The sequence below is a fragment of the Dendropsophus ebraccatus genome, chromosome 2, assembly GCF_027789765.1.
Source record: "Dendropsophus ebraccatus isolate aDenEbr1 chromosome 2, aDenEbr1.pat, whole genome shotgun sequence".
Lineage (NCBI taxonomy): Eukaryota > Metazoa > Chordata > Amphibia > Anura > Hylidae > Dendropsophus > Dendropsophus ebraccatus.
The window spans coordinates 202,675,374-202,697,187 of record NC_091455.1 but is presented as its reverse complement, the minus strand read 5'-3'; the positions used below and the strand labels follow the sequence as shown (position 1 = coordinate 202,697,187).

The following is a 21,814-nucleotide window of genomic DNA, read 5'->3' as shown; positions in this document are numbered from 1 at the left end:
CATCACCATCACCGCTACTAGCATCACCATCACCACTAGTAGCAACACCATCACTACTACTAGCATCACCATCACTACTACTAGCATCACCATCACCACTACTAGCAAAACCATCACTACTACTAGCATCACCATCACCACTACTAGCATCACCATCACCACTACTAGCATCACCATCACCACTACTAGCATCACCATCACTACTACTAGCAACACCATCACTACTACTAGCATCACCATCACCACTACTAGCAACACCATCACCACTACTAGCATCACCATCACTACTACTAGCATCACCATCACCACTACTAGCATCACCATCACCACTACTAGCATCACCATCACCACTACTAGCATCACCATCACCACTACTAGCATCACCATCACCACTACTAGCAACACCATCACCACTACTAGCATCACCATCACCACTACTAGCATCACCATCACTACTACTAGCATCACCATCACTACTACTAGCATCACCATCACCACTACTAGCATCACCATCACCACTACTAGCATCACCATCACTACTACTAGCATCACCATCACTACTACTAGCAGCACCATCACTACTACTAGCATCACCATCACCACTACTAGCATCACCATCACCACTACTAGCATCACCATCACCACTACTAGCATCAACATCACCACTACTAGCATCACCATCACTACTACTAGCAACACCATCACTACTACTAGCATCACCATCCCCACTGCCAATACCACCAGCATTACCACCATCAGTATTACCAGCACCAAACACCAGTATCAAGAGCACCATCACTTCTTCCAGTACCACCAGTATCACCGGCACCACCACCACTAGCATCACTACTACTACAAGCATCACCATCACTACTTCCAGTACCACCAGTATCACCGGCACCACCACCACTAGCATCACTACTACAAGCATCACCATCACTACTTCCAGTACCACCAGTATCACCGGCACCACCACCACTAGCATCACTACTACTACAAGCATCACCATCACTACTTCCAGTACCACCAGTATCACCGGCACCACCACCACTAGCATCACTAGTACTACAAGCATCACCATCACTACTTCTAGTACCACCAGTATCACCGGCACCACCACCACTAGCATCACTACTACTACAAGCATCACCATCACTTCTTCCAGTACCACCAGTATCACTGGCACCACCACCACTAGCATCACTAGTACTACAAGAATCACCATCACTATTTCCAGTACCACCAGTATCACAGACACCACCAGCAGCCGCATCACTGGCATCATCACCGCTGCATCTCTAGTAACCAGTTGTTTCTCACCTCAAGGTCCCTACAATTATTCAGCAATTGGTTGATCTTTGGCGCCGATCCCTGACAAGGGTGGAGAAAATAATGTTATAGCAGCTCAGGCGTGTTCCTGCAGATCACAGGGTGTAGGTGCGGTGGTGGGACAGATGCCAGCTGTAGTCTAATTAGACCCCATCGCTGCACCACACATTTAATTTCAGATTTGGTGCAGATATTGTATCTTCATATTACAGGGGAGTCTTTTTATAGTCTGGTAATTTTACAGTGGTGGGTTATATTACAGGCAGGGTCATATTACAGTATGATCGTATCACAGGGGGGTAAAATTACAGTATGATCATATTACGGGGGTCATATAATGGGGAGTCATATTACAGCATGATCATATTACAGGGAGTTATATTACAGTGGGGTCAAATTACAGGGGGTTATATTACAGTGTGATCATATTACAGTATGGACATATTACCGGTGGAGTCATATTACAGAGGGGTTATATTACAGTGTGATCATATTACAGTATGGACATATGGGGGAGTCATATTACAGGGGGGTCATATTACAGGGGGGTTATATTACAGTGTGATCATATTACAGTATGGACATATTACGGGTGGGGTCATATTACAGAGGGGTTATATTACAGTGTGATCATATTACAGTATGGACATATTACGGGTGGAGTCATATTACAGAGGGGTTATATTACAGTGTGATCATATTACAGTATGGACATATGGGGGAGACATATTACAGAGGGGTTTTATTACAGTGTGATCATATTACAGTATGGACATATGGGGGAGTCATATTACAGGGGGGTCATATTACAGGGGGGTTATATTACAGTGTGATCATATTACAGTATGGACATATTACGGGTGGAGCCATATTACAGGGGGGTCATATTACCGGAAGGTCACATAACAGAGGTCATATTACAATATAATCATATAACAGGGGTCATATTACAGTATGACCATATTACAGGGGGCCATATCACGGGGAGTCATATTACAGTGGGGTCAAATTACAGTAGGGTAATATTACAGCAAGGTCACATAACAGAGAGATCATATTAAAATATCTTCATATTACGGGGGTCATATTACAGTATGATAATATTACAGTGTGATCATATTACAAGGGGTCATATTACAGTATAACATCATCACTGGGAGTCATATTACAGTGGAACATATTACAGGGGGTCACATTACAGTATAATCATATCACGGGGGTTATATTACAGTATAATCATATTATGGGGGGTCATGTTACAGGATAATCATTTCACTGGGGGGGTCATATTACAGAGGGGTTATATTAAAGTGTGATCATATTACAGTATGGACATATTATGGGTGGAGTCATATTACAGTATGATCATATCACAGGGGTGTTATATTACAATATAATCATATCACAGGGGGAGGGTCATAGTACAGTATGATCATATTACGGGGGTGTTATATTTCAGGAAAGTCTTATTACAGTATGACCATATTACAGTGCAGTCATTATACAGGCGGATTGTATCCTTCTTTATGAGGAGTGATATTACCAATCTGCCCTACAATAAACAGTCAGCAGGAAATCGCTTACATCACCCATCGCTCTGACATTGCCCGCTCTTTTTCAGAAATCCTGTAGATGTGGAAATAAAGTTGCAAAGCTCATGTTAGGGTCCTTTCACACCTGGCAATCTGCGGCTGAAAACAAGCGCCGATCAGCGAGATCACCTTTACACAGTACAACTAATCGAGCGGCGGGCAGCATAAAACAATCTCTGTATTGTTCGTTCGGCCATTTGAATACATTGCTATTGGCTGTTTACACAGGAAGATGTGCAGGCTGCTCCTTGGCTGATTACTGCCACGTTTACAAGGGCCGATTACCAATCAAATAGGCGTTTCTAGCAACCCATTGCCGATACTCGGCCCATGTAAAAAGGCCCCTTAAAGCGGTGGCGGACATCTCTACAGGGTCACAACTCATGCTGGGAAGGGCAGGCAGATTTATGGTGCTGTCTAAGGCCCCGTTCCCACTGAGCATAGGTAGCGGAATTCCGCTACCTTTGCTCAGTGGGAACGGGGCCTTACAGTAAGAATATCTATTGTCAGCAATAGCAACCTATCGAAGATCCAATTACAACCAATCACAGCTGAGCTTTCAAATATTAAGAAGCTCAGGTAAAGTAAAAGCTGAGCTGTGACTGGTTGCTATGGGAGCTGTGACTGGTTGCTATGGGAGAAGTGATTGGTTGCTCTGAAAGCTGCGATTGGCTGCTATGGGCAACAAAGACAGAGCTACTATTTGACAGCACCATAACTCTCCCTCGAAGTTTGTAGTATATTTTGAGCCATTGTTTCTGTAGTGACGCCTTCTCTGTGATTTCAGGGCAGGTTCTCAGTGTCTCCCCCTGCTGTACATTATGACCAGTGACTGCAGCTCAGCTGTGATTTCTATAGACATTTATGGGGGTCTTCTGCCTCGTCCCAGACTGTTTCCTATGCTTTACACTGCAGCGACCCTCCCATAGGCCTCAGGTATGGTCACCTCCATCTTAGCTGCATCGATCCTTGGAGTTTTTAGCTATTTTGCGCTCTGTCTACTTCACCATTGTTAATAATATATGAGATTCCAGACACCTATTTCTGGCCTGTATTTCACCTGCGTCATCACCGGGTCTGTCTCTGGTATCCGGCAGTGCGGTCACTCTGGAGTGATTGTGGTACACATGTCTGGATGTGGAATATGTGTGTATGAGGAAATATTAAAGGTTTCCTACTTCTATATAATGACTGGAGTCTTGGGATATACATTGCCCGGCTTCTGTACTGTGACCTGCGGTCGCTGTATCGTAGTCTGCTGCCTCTGTATAGTGACCCGCTGCCTCTATATAGTGGCCTGCTGCCTCCGTATCATGGCCTTCTGTCTCCATATAGTGGCCTGCTGTCTCCATATAGTGGCCTTCTGTCTCCATATAGTGGCCTGCTGCCTCCGTATCATGGCCTTCTGTCTCCATATAGTGGCCTGCTGTCTCCATATAGTGGTCTGCTGCCTCCATATAGTGGCCTGCTGCCTCCGTATAGTGGCCTGCTGCCTCCGTATCATGGCCTGCTGCCTCCATATAGTGGCCTGCTGCCTCCGTATAGTGGACTTCTGCCTTCATATCGTGACTTGCTGCCTCTGTATAGTGGCTTGCTGCCTCCATATCGTGACTTGCTGCCTCTGTATAGTGGCCTGCTGCCTCCATATAGTGGCCTTCTGTCTCTGTATTTTGGCCTTCTGTCTCTGTATCGTAGCCTGCGGCCTCTGTATTGTGGCCTGCTGCCTCTGTATAATGACCTGCTACCTATAGCATGCGGCTTATGCCTGTATCCATGCTTTCCAGGACTCCCTCGGGCGGCATTTATTGTCGCCAGACGTTGGAAGTTGAATGCTGTGTGTTTGGTTACGTGGCCAAACCCAGACTTTTTTCCAATGTTAGGGTATGTGCAAACTACAAAATCCCGGCAGATCATCCCCGCTCGTGGACGCTGGTGGCTGCGCGCATCTCCGCTGCTGCCATAGGTTTCATTCTGTGATTTGCCAGATTCAGCTGTCCGCCTGAAGAATGAGCCATCAGTGGGGAGAGTGCGCGGAGAATGATCTCGGAGGGATAAAGCTTTCTACCTACGTATGTGCATAGGCTCAGCCCCACATTGCAGCTACTGTATGTAAGAGAAGACCCCACCATGTGCAGCAGCCAATAGTGATGAGACTGTTCTACTAGCAAAACCCTGCAGCCATTGGTCCTCACATTGGCCAATATCGCATCCATGTGCAGTAGCTGCAACCACAGACTGTATAATGGTATAATGATGATAAGATGGGTTCCAGTCTGATCGAGGTTGTGTTTAATTTGGACTGTACCACCTGAAATCACTCAGGGACATGGCACAATCCATACTCTGATACTATTACCTGGCGTGGTTGATTCCAGCAGTGCAGGGATTATCATCATAATCTATGGGGGAGGGGGGGCACAAGCTGTTTGGGGGATGTGCTGCGCCCAATCCTATTGATCGGCAATCATGGGATTGGTGGTGTATACTCTGTGCTTTACATAGCAGACCAGCTGCAGGAAAGTCACATCATATTCTTAGATTTTTTTTAAATTATTTTTCTCAATATAAGAAAAAAGGAATTTGCTATTTTTACAATGATGAGTGATGTAGATTCTCAGTAGGGAAGTAGAGGAGTATGGAAATACCAGCGCTCAGCACCCATCATCGTTAGATTCACATCCTCCACCACCGCCAAGGGCAGCACATTGCTACCACCTCCCTTCCGGGACATGATACGGTATAATAACACTGACCATGAATGGAGCAGTATAGGACCGGGACTTGTGCTTTGTATCCGCCTTTATAGATGTAGTATTACTTGTCGCCCAGCGGCTGGAAGACTAGTCATATAAGCGCTAAATAAATTTCCTACCCCTGGTATACATGGCCGCCGCTGGTACACTGTTGTGTTTGCAACAATAAACTGGCAGTGTTCTGACATTGATAACAGGACAATGGGGTTTCTTCTTCTGTCTTCCTGAAGGTCACTAATATATGACCCATGGTGAACACCGCGACCAGACACCACCAGCCATGTCCATGCCCAGCAGGACCTCGATCCCCAGGAGGCTGGCCCGCCGCAACTTAAGTGGGAAAGATGCCAAGAGGCCGATAGATGAGTCTACCATTAAGGTAAGGAGACATAGTACAGACTCTATAGAGAGTCTGTGCTCAGGAGCCCAGATATGGTGTATGAGTCAGCACCGACCAGGGCCACGCACTGCATATACAGCTTCTCAGATATGGTGTATGAGCAGGGGTCAATCACCGGGCCGAGCTAAGATCTGTGACTACAGCTCAGATACAGTGTGTACAGGAAGTCACAGGTAGTCTGAGACACGCCCCCTGCTTCATCATTGGTTTAGACTACTGCCCTGCCCCGCCCTCTGCAGCTCTGACTCCTCTGATTGGCTGCTGTGTATAACAATTCCGTACAGGGAGGCCGAATTTTTATCCTAATAAAGACAGAAAGATGACACTGGAACCATACATCATAATCAGGATATAGTGTATATATATATGGTATATAGAGTGGCTTCCGTTCCATTGGTTGTTCATCTTGACGTAATATAATAATCTGCTTCTCCACAGAATTTGATCCTGACAGAAACCGAGAACCTCCTGAAATCCGAGGAAGATTTCTTATCCTCACTGTCACAGATTAACACAATCGTCCTTAACAAGTTATTACAGGTCCCAGGTAAACTGTAACCTGTTACTGCTGATAACCAGCCTGTATATCATATATGACATGTGATCAGACAGGAGATCCACACACCTTACTACCGAAACAGTTATTCATCTATTACTGCTGACAACCAGCCTGTATATCACGTCTGAGAGGTAGTCACAGCCCCGCCCCCTGTATGACATCACTGATTAATTATAATGCACGAAAGTAGAGATCACCGGCACTACTCTCTATTAGTGGCTTATTTGTAGTATGCCGCCATTCCCTGAGGACTGTGGCTAAAATGCCTATTGGGTGCGCCTCATAAGTAGATATGTGCACAATCCAAATAAAAGAGAAAAAGATGAGGGCACTCACCCATTCGTGGCAACGTACTTCTTTATTCACAAGATGTGCAGTTTAAAAGTCCATAAAGACATCTATCATGCGGGCAGACAACATACCACCTTTACAGCGTTAACATGATGGCCATTTCGCGCGCAAAATGGCCATCATGTTAACGCCGTGAAGGTGGTATGGCGTCTGCCCACATGATAGATGTCTTTATGCACATCTTGTGAATAAAGAAGTACATTGCCACGAATGGGTGAGTGCCCTCATCTTTTTCTCTTTTATTTTGATTAATTATAATGACATCACTATTTGTCTATTACTGATACATGGTCACAGTTCCACCATTTTTCCCCAGATGTTCCGGATCCTTTAGGGAACGATTATCTGACGCTGTTAAAGCTTCTGAACGATCGGTTCCATGGGGTCTGGGATCTGACCGACGGATGTTTCCAAACACTAAAGCAAAGCTTCGAGGAGCCGGAGGTGGACTCTCAGGATCTCTACCTTGTGACGGAGAACAGTCGGCTCCTCCAAGTCTACACAGAGTGAGTATTGAGGACGGGAGCCCTGATCTGTACGGGGGACCGCTCCGGCCCTGCTGCTTTCTTCCCCATTCTGTGGCTCTCCACTGTTGCAAAACTACAACTCCCATCACACCCTGACAACACTGTTGCAAAAGTTCAGTGTTGCAAAACTTTTACAACTTTTATAAACTTTGCAAAACTTTTTACAACCTTTACAATTGTTGCAAAACTACAACTCCCATGATGCCGGCTGTCAGGGTATAATAGGTGTTGTAGTAACATAAAGATCCCCAGGTTGGGGGACACTGCTCTCCCCTCTCTGGAGGCCTTTCGCCTACTCCTAGAGGTTCCCCTATAAATAGCTCTGCTATTCCTGGCACATAGTGCAGCTGCCTCAGCTGTGACACAGCACTGGGTCACATGGTCAGACCTCTGTGTTAGTCATCGGCAGGGATCCCTGCTGCTGGGGGACAACTATTGAGGAACAATATTATTAACCCTTTAGAGTTGTCACCTGACTTTCTCACACAACAGATTGTATTGACATCAGACTGGTAACCTTCCATCTCATTGGCAGCCCCACAGCAGCACAGAGTATTTAGAGAGGGTTATGTGTAACCGTCCTCTCTGTTTCCCGTAGATACGTTTCTGCATATACAACATTTCTGGTGATGAAAGGATTCGAAAAATCGGCCAAACAATCGAGGTGAGAGGGCAAGAAAATGGGACAACCCTTTTGCAGAATGGTCCGATCACTTGTCGGGACTGTTTTGCTGTGTGCAAACAATCCCCAACCAGACTCCTGTGCTCTGGACTGTAGAGACGCTGGGTGCTGCCCGTCCCGGTCGCCATGATTGTTCTATTTTCTATCCCTGCAGCAGCTACTGGAAGGGGAATAAGAAACTTCTCCTGCAGCTGATCGGGGACCAACCAGAGACCCCTGTCCATGTGATGCTACAGAGGGTCCTCATTGAGCCGCTAAGGAACCACGTACAGCAATACTCACTAATACTGTCCCGGCTGAACACAACACTCTCACAGGTACAGCGCATAATGTAGAGACAGATATTATATGATACATTACACACATTATATTACACTACACTAAATTATGGAAACTTCTAAAAAAAGAAGATAATGGATCACCGAAGAAGCAACAATTTGATGGAGCCAAACCAATATGGCTTCACTGCAGGTGGACTGATCTCAGTGATTTCTTTGTCACAAAAATACTGGATGAAGGTGGAGCAGTATATATTGCTTATCTGGACTTCAGCAAAGCCTTTGATACAGTTCCCCATAAAGAACTGAAAAGTTAGTGAGAATTGGACTTAATCCCTGGATAGTTCAGTGAATTTGTGGTTGGCTGAAGGAGAGATAGCAAAGGGTTGTTGTTAATGGTGTATATTCCGAGCAGAGATTGGTTACAGGTGGTGGCCACAAGGGTCTGTTCTAGGTCCTAGTCTTTTTAATATGTTTGTAAGAAACATAGGAGAAGGTTTGGTAGGGAAGGATAGTGATATAGGAGAAGGTTTGGTAGGTAAGCATAGTGACATAGGAGAAGGTTTGGTGGGTAAGGATAGTGATATTGGAGAAGGTTTGGTGGGTAAGGATAGTGATATTGGAGAAGGTTTGGTGGGTAAGGATAGTGATATAGGAGAAGGTTTGGTGGGTAAGGATAGTGATATAGGAGAAGGTTTGGTGGGTAAGGATAGTGATATTGGAGAAGGTTTGGTGGGTAAGGATAGTGATATAGGAGAAGGTTTGGTGGGTAAGGATAGTGATATAGGAGAAGGTTTGGTAAGTAAGGATAGTGATATAGGAGAAGGTTTGGTAGGTAAGGATAGTGATATAGGAGAAGGATTGGTAAGTAAGGATAGTGATATAGGAGAAGGTTTGGTAGGTAAGGATAGTGATATAGGAGAAGGTTTGGTGGGTAAGGATAGTGATATAGGAGAAGGTTTGGTGGGTAAGGATAGTGATATTGGAGAAGGTTTGGTGGGTAAGGATAGTGATATAGGAGAAGGTTTGGTGGGTAAGGATAGTGATATAGGAGAAGGTTTGGTAAGTAAGGATAGTGATATAGGAGAAGGTTTGGTAGGTAAGGATAGTGATATAGGAGAAGGATTGGTAAGTAAGGATAGTGATATAGGAGAAGGTTTGGTAGGTAAGGACAGTGACATAGGAGAAGGTTTGGTAGGTAAGGATAGTGATATAGGAGAAGGATTGGTAAGTAAGGATAGTGATATAGGAGAAGGTTTGGTGGGTAAGGATAGTGATATAGGAGAAGGTTTGGTGGGTAAGGATAGTGATATAGGAGAAGGTTTGGTGGGTAAGGATAGTGATATAGGAGAAGGTTTGGTAGGTAAGGGTAGTGGCATAGGAGAAGGTTTGGTAGGTAAGGATAGTGATATAGGAGAAGGTTTGGTAGGTAAGCATAGTGACATAGGAGAAGGGTTGGTAGGTAAGGATAGTGACATAGGAGAAGGTTTGGTAGGTAAGCATAGTGACCTAGGAGAAGGGTTGGTAGGTAAGGACAGTGACATAGGAGAAGGGTTGGTAGGTAAGGATAGTGACATAGGAGAAGGTTTGGTAGGTAAGGATAGTGATATGAGAAGGGTTGGTAGGTAAGGATAGTGACATAGGAGAAGGTTTGGTAGGTAAGTATAGTGACATAGGAGAAGGGTTGGTAGGTAAGGATAGTGACATAGGAGAAGGTTATGTGGGTAAGGATAGTGACATAGGAGAAGGTTTGGTAGGTAAGTATAGTGACATAGGAGAAGGGTTGGTAGGTAAGGATAGTGACATAGGAGAAGGTTATGTGGGTAAGGATAGTGACATAGGAGAAGGTTATGTGGGTAAGGATAGTGACATAGGAGAAGGTTATGTGGGTAAGGATAGTGACATAGGAGAAGGTTTGGTAGGTAAGGATAGTGACATAGGAGAAGGTTTGGTAGGTAAGGTTTGTCTGTTGCTAATGACACAACAGGGTTGATATTCCTGGAGGTGTCAGTAATATGGTAAATTATTTAGCATTACTAGATAAGTGATCCAAACATTGAAACTGCAGTTCAATATTTCCAAATGTAAAATAATGCACTTGGGGAGGAGGAATCCTCTATCCGAGTAGAATATCGGCATCTATCATGGTATGCTGGGCTGTATATATATATATAATGGTATGCTGGGCTATATATATAATGGTATGCTGGGCTGTATATATATATATATATATATATATATATATATATATATATATATATATATAATGGTATGCTGGGCTGTATATATATATATATATATATATATATATAATGGTATGCTGGGCTGTATATACAATGGTATGCTGGGCTGTGTATATATAATGATATGCCGTGCTGTACATATATAATGGTGTGGCAGGCTGAATATATATAATGATATGCTGGGCTGTGTATATAATGGTATGCTGATCTGTATATATAATGGTATGCTGGGCTGTATATATATAATGGTATGCTGGCAGACTAGATGGTCGACTTTTTCTGCCGACAATCTTCTATGTTTCACAATATAATATAGCACACACATAATATAGCACACACATTATATTACACTATACATTATAGCACACACATTATATTACACTATACATTATAGCACACACATTATATTACACTATACATTATGGCACACACATTATATTACACTATATATAACAGTACAGACATTAGGACACTATACTATATTACATAGATTATATTACACTATATATAAGAGTACAGACATTATATGACACTATATTATATTAGAGTACACACATTACACACACAGTATAATACCCGTCTGGTTTCTCTTGTACAGGACGCATCACTCGTAGATTCCATTGCTGCATTTGTGAGGTTACAGACATTTATCAGCCAGGCGCTGGATGAGGCCTCCCAGACCAAACTACTTTGGAGCTCCGTCTCCAGCAAATTGGTGGTAAGTGGGAGTGCCATGTACCGGGGGCCGGGATGTCATAAGTGTATAATGTATGTATAGTATGTGTGTACTTTGTGTGTATGGTATATATATATATATATATATATATATATATATATAAAATATGCACGTTAGTGTATGGTGTGTGTATTTGGTACCTGTGTACTGTGTGTATGGTAAGTAAATATTTCTGTGTGTACTGTGTGTATGGTAAGTATGTATTTTTGTGTGTACTGTGTGTATGGTAAGTATGTATTTGTGTGTGCTGTGTGTATGGAAAGTATATATTTCTGTGTGTACTGTGTCTATGGTAAGTATGTATTTCTGTGTGTGCTGTGTGTACGGTAAGTATGTATTTCTGTGTGTACTGTGTGTATTATTGCTGTGTACTATTGGGCACAGTTATCAATGTGCGCTCCTCACATACAGCATGGAAAAGGCCCTCTCCATGATGTATACTCCACTTGTCTGATGGACATCAGATGGGGGGGGGGCTGCAGGGAGGAGGCACGGCCTAATTTATTATGGTTTGCACCTGGAAACAGGCGTAAACCATGGCAGAGGTCTACACCTGCTCCTTGTGGTGCAGGTCCGGCATAGGAGTGGACTTTATGTAAGATATGGCACACTCGTACCATGGTCTTAATAAATCCCCCCCACCCATGTTTTTGGTACATGTGTACCATGTGTTCTCTGTGTGTATATAGTAGATATGCACTGTGTGTAAGGTAGGTATGCATGTTGGTGTATGGTCTGTATATGGTACCTGTATGGTAGGTATGTATTTCTGTGTGTTTAGTAGGTGTGTAATGTGTGTTTGGTGCATGTATACCATGTGTGTATGGCAGTGTGTATTGCTGTGTGTATGGTAGGTGTGTATTGCTGTGTGTTTGGTAGTATGTATTGCTTTGTGTTTGGTAGTTGTGTACTGTGTGTATTAATGTTAGTGGGCGATACATTGTGCCCTTTGTACTTCACCACAGGTCGCTCTTTGTACCCCGGACCGTCGACTACAAGAAGACAGCAAGAATGTTCCGGTGACGGTGACGCCCGGCAGATACGACAGAGTCCTGTTGTTTAATGATGCGCTGGTTTTCCTGCAGGTAACAACACTGAGCACGCCCACATTAATACGGCCCATGCAACAATATCATCCTGGTTATTACAGACACAGATAGCCTACGTGCAGCATCCGGCCCTGAGACACCAGCCAGGTCATATATTAAAGTTATCTGAAGGTTTAATTATTGCTAAGGTCTCTAGGTGGTGCTGCATTGTATGAACATGGCGCCACCTACTGGCTGCAACAATACACAGCACTGACAATCCTGGCACATATATTATTATGGCACCTGCTAAACAAGCAGAGTCAGCACCAATCACATGACTGAGGCCACAGAGGATCATGGGAAGTCCAGTCACAATCTGATTAACACTTTCTTGTCTTTATTTTAAAGGGGAATGAACCTCATATCTGTGACCTGCACACAGTCTGGGTGGACGCAACCGTGAAGCAAAAATCTGATCTGAGCAGGTAAGAGAGTTGTTATTAAAGGGACATCGCTCAGGCAGGGTCTCTGCTCTCTATCTGGCGTGCAGCTATACAGTCTATTACTCTCAGGTATCAGCCATGTCAGGCTGGGGAGAGGTGACTGTAGGAAAGGTATATACAACATATTACTCTCTGCTATCAGCCATGTCAGGCTGGGGGGGGGGGGGGTGACTGTAGGACGGGTATATACAATCTATTACTCTCTGGTATCAGCCATGTCAGGCTGACAGTCACTATTTCCTTCGGGATCGGTAGCCATCGCTTTGTGTATGTCCATGGGCTGACTGGCAGTCGTCTGGAGTGATGGTCATCATGGTGATGGGACAGACGCTTCTCCTTTGTTGCAGCCACACGTTTCGCATTGTGACCCCAGAGGAGGAGCTTTTCCTGTCCACAAGGGAGCAGCCACATCAGGTGAGGCACTTTGTGTGTTGGTTCCATATTCAGGATCTTTTTTTTGCTTTCAGTAATTGAGAATATTCATATCCGAAGCTGAGGGTTTGTTACAGTTGTGTCCAGTTAGAAGAGTCCTCTATGTCCTCTAGCGTAGACTCCAGACTGATACATTGTAACAAACTACCAGGATCTGTGCTGCTGTTGCGTATTAGATTTGATTCCTCATGTGATTATATAAAACCACTGCCTGCTGTCAGTGAATGGCTAACTCAGCCTAGAGGCATAAACCATGCCCGGCCATAGTCCAGCTCATAGGTGAGGGGTTGTTACTATATCCATGTCAGTATGTCAGGTCAGAGGACAGATGTTTCCATCCAGAGATCCCATCATCACTCTTCTATCTGCCGCTCTGGGTTCTAGGTGCTCTGGTCCTGGAAAATAAACCAGCTGATACGGCAGAGTCTGGAGAGGAGACGGGACTTTCCTTTATGGGGGAAAACGGGAGAATCCAGCGACCCGCCGACGGCCCGCCTGTGCAGATACACGTACAGGAGCGAAGGCAGATTTAAGAACGCTGACTACGAGGGTGACATGTCCTGGGGGAAACCGCACGGCAAGTGAGTGACCCCTCCAGTCTATGGGGACGCTGGGTGACAACTAACCTGACCGCCAGTAAAGCTCCGACACCCATTCCCACTCCGATTCCCAAACCCCTAATGGTAAATCTATGGAGTGGTGCTTAGATACAGATCCCGGGAGGCAATTCTGTAGAGTTGTCATTCTGGGGTCAGAGAGTGACCACCCCTTGGGAGCAGCAATAGCGCCACCTTGGTTATCACCCTGACTTAATGTCTCACAGACGTCAATATATTGGGGACTTTCTTGGCATCTGTTCACACTGAGTATTATCAGCATATTCCACCTTAAAGCTCTATTGATTTCAATGGAAAATCTGCAAGTGTGTCCGTTATTGAGGCGAGATCGGCCATTGTGCAGCCACCAGGAGTTTTCTCCATTATTTCCTCAATAAATGTAACTTTTCCATTTATTCCGTGTGAAGATAAAGTAGTATAAGTAATAATAATGATAAAAAATAACAAAGCTCACAGAAACACCTCTCCCTGCAGGGGGACACTGAAATGGGCGAATGGACGCAATCATGTCGGCGATTTTAAATTTGGACAAGAAGACGGGTAAGAAGCTGCGATATGGGCCAAGTATGAAACTTGTTCCTATTCCTACTCACTATGGGGGAGATTTATCAAACATGGTGTAAAGTGAAACGGGCTCAGTTGCCCCTAGCAACCAATCAGATTCCACCTCTCATTTTCCAAAGAGTCTGTGAGGAATGAAAGGTGGGATCTGATTGGTTGCTAGGGGCAACTGAGCCAGTTTCACTTTACACCATCTTTGATAAATCTCCCCCAATGTTATTATACAGTTATAATCTCCAGGTAACTCTGAGCCATTGCCTTTCAGCTTTGGAATCTGTCTGATCCCGGACGCCTCACGTGACAGATTCGACTGTTATAAATGTCACTGGAGAAGTGGCGCCATACAGGGATATGGAATCTGTGAGTAAGTAACACTGGGAGGGCGGCGGAGCCCTCCATTGGTGATGGGACCCCCAATGGGCTCTTGTGGCTAGTTGTTGCTTGTTGTCAGTGAATTGGAAGATCCTTGTGTAAATTCAGAGACTGAATCTCGCGCCTCACCTGTACTTTGCAGGTACGCAGATGAGTCGGTCTATAAAGGTTACTTTAAGGATAACATGCGGCAGGGGTTTGGCGTCTTGGAGCAGCAGGCGTCCACCACAACCTCCTGGAAATACACCGGAAACTGGGAGAAGGATAAGAGGTCTGGATACGGAGTCTGGGAAACCTCGGACAAGTAGGTGATCGGTCACAGCAGGCCCATGCTTATGTTATGTCTATTATTTTCTGTTCTGTGCGGAGTGTCATCCAGAGCCTCCTGGTTCATACATAGAATTTCAGGGCCACAATGAAGACTGACACTCTCAGAAATAACGGAAAGGAATCCTTATGTCAGTCACAGTTTGTGCAGTTACTGCACCAGCAGGGGGTGCTGGGGACATGTGAAGTCCTGCAGCCCCAGAGCTGATACCGGCAGAATACTGACCACAGCTCTGGGGGCGACTGGAGAACAATAACCAGCGTTGTACTTTGTTGTTCCAGCAGTGAGAGATACATCGGGATGTGGCAGGAGAACCAGAGACACGGTCTCGGCATTGTCCTCCTAAACACAGGCTCCTGCTATCAGGGGTTCTTTAACGCTAACAAACTGGTGGTAAGTAACTGGGATCTTACCTATATGCCTAACCTCCACTGACAAACATCTCTGTCTACACAGTCCTCCGCTGTCACACACCTCCACACACCTCTGCTGTCACATACAGTCACACACCGCTGCTGTCACACACCTCCACACACCTCTGCTGTCACATACAGTCACACACCGCTGCTGTCACACACCTCCACACACCTCTGCTGTCGCACACCTCCACTGTCGCACACCTTCACACACCTCTGCTGTCACCCACCCCCACACACCTCTGCTGTCACACACCTTCACACACCTCTGCTGTCACACACCTTCACACACCCCCACACACCTCTGCTGTCGCACACCTTCACACACCTCTGCTGTCACCCACCTTCACACACCTCTGCTGTCACCCACCTTCACACACCTCTGCTGTCACCCACCCCCACACACCTCTGCTGTCACACACCTTCACACACCTCTGCTGTCACACACCTTCACACACCTCTGCTGTCACACACCTTCACACACCTCTGCTGTCACACACCGTCACACACCTCTGCTGTCACACACCTTCACACACCTCTGCTGTTACACACTGTCACACACCTTCACACACCTCCGTTGTCACACACTGTCACACACCTTCACAGACCTCTGCTATCACACACTACACACCTCTGCTGTCACACACCTCTGCTGTCACACACTGTCACACACCTCTGCTGTCACACACTGTCGCACACCTCTGCTGTCACACACCTCTGCTGTCACACACCTCTGCTGTCACACACTGTCACACACCGCTGCTGTCACACACCTTCACACACCTCCACACACCTCTGCTGTCACCCACCCCCACACACCTCTGCTGTCACACACCTTCACACACCTCTGCTGTCACACACCTTCACACACCTCTGCTGTCACACACTGTCACCCACCCCCACACACCTCTGCTGTCACACACCTTCACACACCTCTGCTGTCACACACCTTCACACACCCCCACACACCTCTGCTGTTGCACACCTTCACACACCTCTGCCGTCGCACACCTTCACACACCTCTGCTGTCACACACCTCTGCTGTCACACACCTCTGCTGTCACACACCTTCACACACCTCTGCTGTCACACACTGTCACACACCTCTGCTGTCACACACCTTCACACACCTCCACACACCTCTGCTGTTGCACACCTTCACACACCTCTGCTGTCACACACCTCCACACACCTCTGCTGTCACACACCTTCACACACCTCTGCTGTCACACACCTTCACACACCTCTGCTGTCACCCACCTTCACACACCTCTGCTGTCACACACTGTCACACACCTCTGCTGTCACACACCTTCACACACCTCCACACACCTCTGCTGTCGCACACCTTCACACACCTCTGCTGTCACCCACCCCCACACACCTCCGCTGTCACACACCTTCACACACCTCTGCTGTCACACACCTTCACACACCTCTGCTGTCACACACCGTCACACACCTCTGCTGTCACACACCTTCACACACCTCTGCTGTCACACACCTCCACACACCTCTGCTGTCACACACCTTCACACACCTCTGCTGTTACACACTGTCATACACCTTCACACACCTCCGCTGTCACACACCTTCACACACCTCCGTTGTCACACACTGTCACACACCTTCACAGACCTCTGCTGTCACACACTACACACCTCTGCTGTCACACACCTCTGCTGTCACACACTACACACCTCTGCTGTCACACACCTCTGCTGTCACACACTGTCACACACCTCTGCTGTCACACACCTCTGCTGTCACACACTGTCACACACCTCTGCTGTCACACACCTCTGCTGTCACACACTGTCACACACCTCTGCTGTCACACACTGTCACACACCTCTGCTGTCACACACTGTTGCACACCTCTGCTGTCACACACTGTCACACACCTCTATCACCAAAATGTTTGCTATCACAGACTTCCACAGACACAAATCTCTGTTCTCACTGTTCTCACAAACCTGAACCATCACAAACTTAGCAAACACAAAGTACTAATAATTGACAATGTTTCTAGGGTCCTGGTGTCTTGATAACAGAGGACAACAGCATGTATGAGGGTGAATTCACTGAGGAATGCCTCTTATCTGGGAAGGTTGGTGTCACACGGCTGCATCCTATTGCTTCTACTTAACTCCGCCCCCGCGGATCCACTAAAGTTCTTTTCCGCTAGAAAGCCGCCATAACTGCATGAAGGGTGTATTAAGCTGATCTGATTCTCTCCATATATTTCGTCTGTGTCAGTCTCTACTATAGTTTTGGCAATTCTTTCAATATTGTGTGCTCAGCTCCTCGTACACAGCTTCCCCTCCCCCGTGCAATATTTTACTTATACTAGATTATTCATAGGGAAAACTTACATTTGCCAATGGATTCACCCTGGTGGGAACGTTCAATAAAAGGGCGGACAGCGGTCTGCAGACACACGGAGTCCTCAGCACGGCCAGCGGATTCCAGGATGAAATCCTCAAGAAAAAATAGTGAGTAACAATCAGGGTAAAGGGAGACGTATCTCAGCACAGGGTGAAGGTTTATCAGGTATAAATTCTACAAGAAATTCCATGTGGTCTGTGTACAAAAAAAAAAAAAAAGTATTTAGTAGATATTACCCATAGAGTGAAGTAAAATGATGCCATCTAGTGGCCAAATGGAGAAGACAATAAGATTATAGGATCACTCATAAAACAGCGCCTTCTAGAGGTCATATAATTAAAACATGAAGATCAGGATATTATCTATAAACTTGAATTAAACAGTACCATCTAAAGGTCAGGTCATAAACACACTGGGATCAGGATATTACGCACATAGAGGCCATCTAGAGGTCATTAAGATCAGGATATTAGTTAACAGTGTTACCCTGTCCTCAGGTTCAAACTTGGCTCTATTTACTTCAGTGGAAGTGAGCTAAAATTCCACATACAAACTTAGGACAAGGGTTCAGCTGTTTTTGGAATAAAGCAGCCATGTTTTTCCTAATCCTACATAACAGTTTTAAAACATGAAGATCATAACATTATTTATGGACTTCAACAAAACAGAGTCATCTAAGGTTCAAATCAGCCACACATAAAGATAAAACCAGCACCATCTAGTGGTCAGATCAATGGGACATGAAAGTCTGATCAACCACACATAAATATGAGGTCTGTACCTGTAAAATGTTGTGAAATAGCTCCATCTAGTGGTGAGCTGAGCCTGAATATTACTTATAAATCTCAATGAAACAGCTCCATCTAGTGGTCAGATCATTAAGCTGTGAAGATCAGTAGATACTACCCACAGTATTCAATGAAACAGCCACATATATTGGTCAGATCATTAAAACATGAATCAGAACACTGCTCAGACTTTAATAAAAGAGTGCCATCTAGTGGTTACATCAATGGGACATAAAAATAAGGGTAATATGAGTAAACTGTAATAAAACAATGACACCTAGAGGCCAGGTCAGCAACACATAATTATCACAATACTACCTATAAACTTAGTGCCATCTAGTGGTCAGATGCATTATGTTGTGAAGATTGGGAGCTATTGTCTGTAGTCTTCAATATAACAGCGCTATCTAGGGGTCAGATCTTGAAGACATGAAAATCAGACTATAACTTATAGACTTGAATAAAACATTGCCATCTAGTGGTCAGATAATGAGAAGGCACCATCTAGGGGCCTACTCAGCCACCTGTAGGTATCAGACTATAATAGCCTTTGATGAAACGGCGCCACCTAGGGGCTGCTCAGCCAGACATAGGCATCAGATTATAACCCACAGCCTTGCATGAAACAGCGGCCTCTATAGCTCTAATCTGTGACTTTATCCCTGACGATAACCTCTGTAGACGATCGCTCTCTTATATCCTCTGCACTTTCTTCTCGCCCCGCAGTCAGTTCGGCGCTGGATCATTCCCAGTGGAGGAGCGCTGGCCGGGAATATTCAAACAGTTCCAGAAATTTCTAGAATCCGGATGCAAAAGGGAAATGGAGGAATCGTTCCTGGGTTTTCACGTCAGGTCCAGTAAGAAGATGCAGAAGTCTCAGGAGTATTTGTACTGTCAGAGGTGAGATGGGGGGAGTTGTAGTTTTGCCATACCCATATAGGTTTTATAGCACGTGTAAAGTTGTAAAAGTTTTGTCAGGGCATGCTAGGAGTTGTAGTTTTGCCACAGCCGAAGAGCTGCAGGTTAGGATGATGGAGAGTTCCTTATAGTACATTACGGGCCATTGACAGCAGTGCAGAGTGTTTCAGGAAGTGATCATTTTATGCCTCTGTTCTCAGGGACAGCGAGACAGACTCGGGTCACATTGAGGACATCATGAAGGAGCTGAGTCTGGAGTCGGAGTCCTTACAGAGTTACCTGGAGAAGGTAAGAGGCCGCCATCTGTTTGGCATTGGTTACATGCAAGAGTGAGAGTGTGTCTGGTAGAGCAGCTGGTGGGGCTTATTGTACCTTGCTCTGTCTTTATGGCATTAACTTCATCCTGTCACATTTCAGGCCTTTAACACTTCCCACCACCCCCTGAAGAAGGTGATGAAGCTGCTCCACGTGGTGTTTCAGGCCACATACTCCGGTCTTGGCGCCAACCTCCATCTTCTGAGCATGGCGCAGGAGGAGATCAAGTACTATGCAAAGAAGCTTTGGGAGTTCTTCAGGTCTGTTATCTCCTCTACTCGTGTTACCTGTCCCTCCTTCTACTGGTTATACCTCTAGCTATACAGCCCAGCATACCATTATATATATATATACAGCCCAGCATACCATTATATATGTATGTATGTATGTATGTATGTATGTATGTATGTATGTATATATATATATATATATATATATATATATATATATATATATATATAGATATATATATATATATATATATATAAAATACAGCCCAGCATGCAATTTGCTTTCCCCACCGCCTGGTTCCACTGGTGACTCATTTTAAGCCTGTCAGAAATCACTACCCCTAAATCCTTCTCTTCTGAAGTAATTTTCCAATACAGAACTGCTGATGTGATACTCGGACAGAGGATTCCTCCTCCCCATGTGCATTATTTTACATTTGGAAACATTGAACTTCAATTTGCAATGTTTGGACCACTTATCTAGCAAAGCTAATAGTTAGTCCCTTCCTTAAACAGCACAGAACATACTCCTCTTTGCTGTACCAGGACGTACTGCAGGACTGAACAAACTGCACTGTGCTAAGCAGATGGTTAGGCTAGGTTCACACGGCGTTTTCAGCATCCGTTTAACAGATCCGTTTTTTTTTAATGGTCAAAAAAGTAGTGTCAACAGTACTTTATTGTGCATCAGAAAAACGCATCCGTTTTGATCCGTTTTTTTTTTTATAATGGAAGTCAATGGAAAAACGGATCAAAAAAAGATGCACACAAATGCATCCGTTTTTTGCAAAAAATGGATCCGTTAAACGGATGCTGAAAACGCAGTGTGAACCTAGCCTTACATAGTACACTCCATGTGAGCAAAAATGAAAGAAACAACAGCAGCAGCAAGGAAACAAAGCGGTAAAACTGACTAATGAACTGCTGCAGGTGATGATGATGAGAAGCTAAAGGGGTGAGGTAGTGGGGGATTACATTCAAGAGGCAGTACTGTGAACATACACCAGACAGGACATCTGCCCTGAGTGATCAAAGATGAGAGATGCCTTGATTTATATTTCAGACAAAAAAACAGAAGGTGCAACAGCAACCCACAGGTGCAAGGGCTTATCGTATATACTCCTCCCAGCGTACACACGGTAAACACCTGCTCTGTAGATATTAAAAAGTGAGGATCTTAGCAAACTATTTGATCAAACAGAGTGTACTATGTCGCCACGTTAAGGCGTCCTCGAGACATGGTCCCTACTCTAGTATTTTTACACTAGCAATGGCCTCTACTGGGCTAAATAAGCCTACAACTGGGCAGATAGGAGCCAAATGATCTCTTTTATAGCACCCTTGGGACATGGGTGGAGTGCAAGCCAACAGGGGGTAGCCACACCCCCACATCAACAGAAAAAAGAAGAGGGAAAATTGCGAGCACATCTATGACTCTGTTCACACTGCAGGTTACACGCTGCT

General features: G+C 45.1%; 1 protein-coding gene across 7 annotated transcripts in view; it reads left to right on the top strand.

The window, feature by feature from the left end:
* Positions 1 to 21,814, top strand: part of ALS2CL (ALS2 C-terminal like) — a 46,364-nt gene that overhangs the window by 17,321 nt on the left and 7,229 nt on the right. For 4 of the 7 annotated variants that reach the window (XM_069959162.1, XM_069959156.1, XM_069959157.1 and 1 more), the window contains 19 exons: positions 5,905 to 6,053; positions 6,513 to 6,621; positions 7,301 to 7,490; positions 8,110 to 8,175; positions 8,348 to 8,510; positions 11,313 to 11,432; positions 12,416 to 12,535; positions 12,890 to 12,966; positions 13,332 to 13,398; positions 13,801 to 13,997; positions 14,508 to 14,573; positions 14,860 to 14,958; positions 15,109 to 15,270; positions 15,576 to 15,687; positions 17,744 to 17,821; positions 18,076 to 18,206; positions 19,614 to 19,787; positions 20,006 to 20,093; positions 20,223 to 20,380. In XM_069959162.1, coding sequence (XP_069815263.1) covers positions 5,916 to 6,053; positions 6,513 to 6,621; positions 7,301 to 7,490; positions 8,110 to 8,175; positions 8,348 to 8,510; positions 11,313 to 11,432; positions 12,416 to 12,535; positions 12,890 to 12,966; positions 13,332 to 13,398; positions 13,801 to 13,997; positions 14,508 to 14,573; positions 14,860 to 14,958; positions 15,109 to 15,270; positions 15,576 to 15,687; positions 17,744 to 17,821; positions 18,076 to 18,206; positions 19,614 to 19,787; positions 20,006 to 20,093; positions 20,223 to 20,380 — 2,315 coding nt within the window. In that variant the 5' untranslated portion in view covers positions 5,905 to 5,915. Of the gene's footprint in view, positions 1 to 3,633; positions 3,858 to 5,904; positions 6,054 to 6,512; positions 6,622 to 7,300; positions 7,491 to 8,109; positions 8,176 to 8,347; positions 8,511 to 11,312; positions 11,433 to 12,415; positions 12,536 to 12,889; positions 12,967 to 13,331; positions 13,399 to 13,800; positions 13,998 to 14,507; positions 14,574 to 14,859; positions 14,959 to 15,108; positions 15,271 to 15,575; positions 15,688 to 17,743; positions 17,822 to 18,075; positions 18,207 to 19,613; positions 19,788 to 20,005; positions 20,094 to 20,222; positions 20,381 to 21,814 lie in introns of those variants that run through there. The other 3 variants (XM_069959159.1, XM_069959160.1, XM_069959161.1) reach the window with 3 other exon arrangements.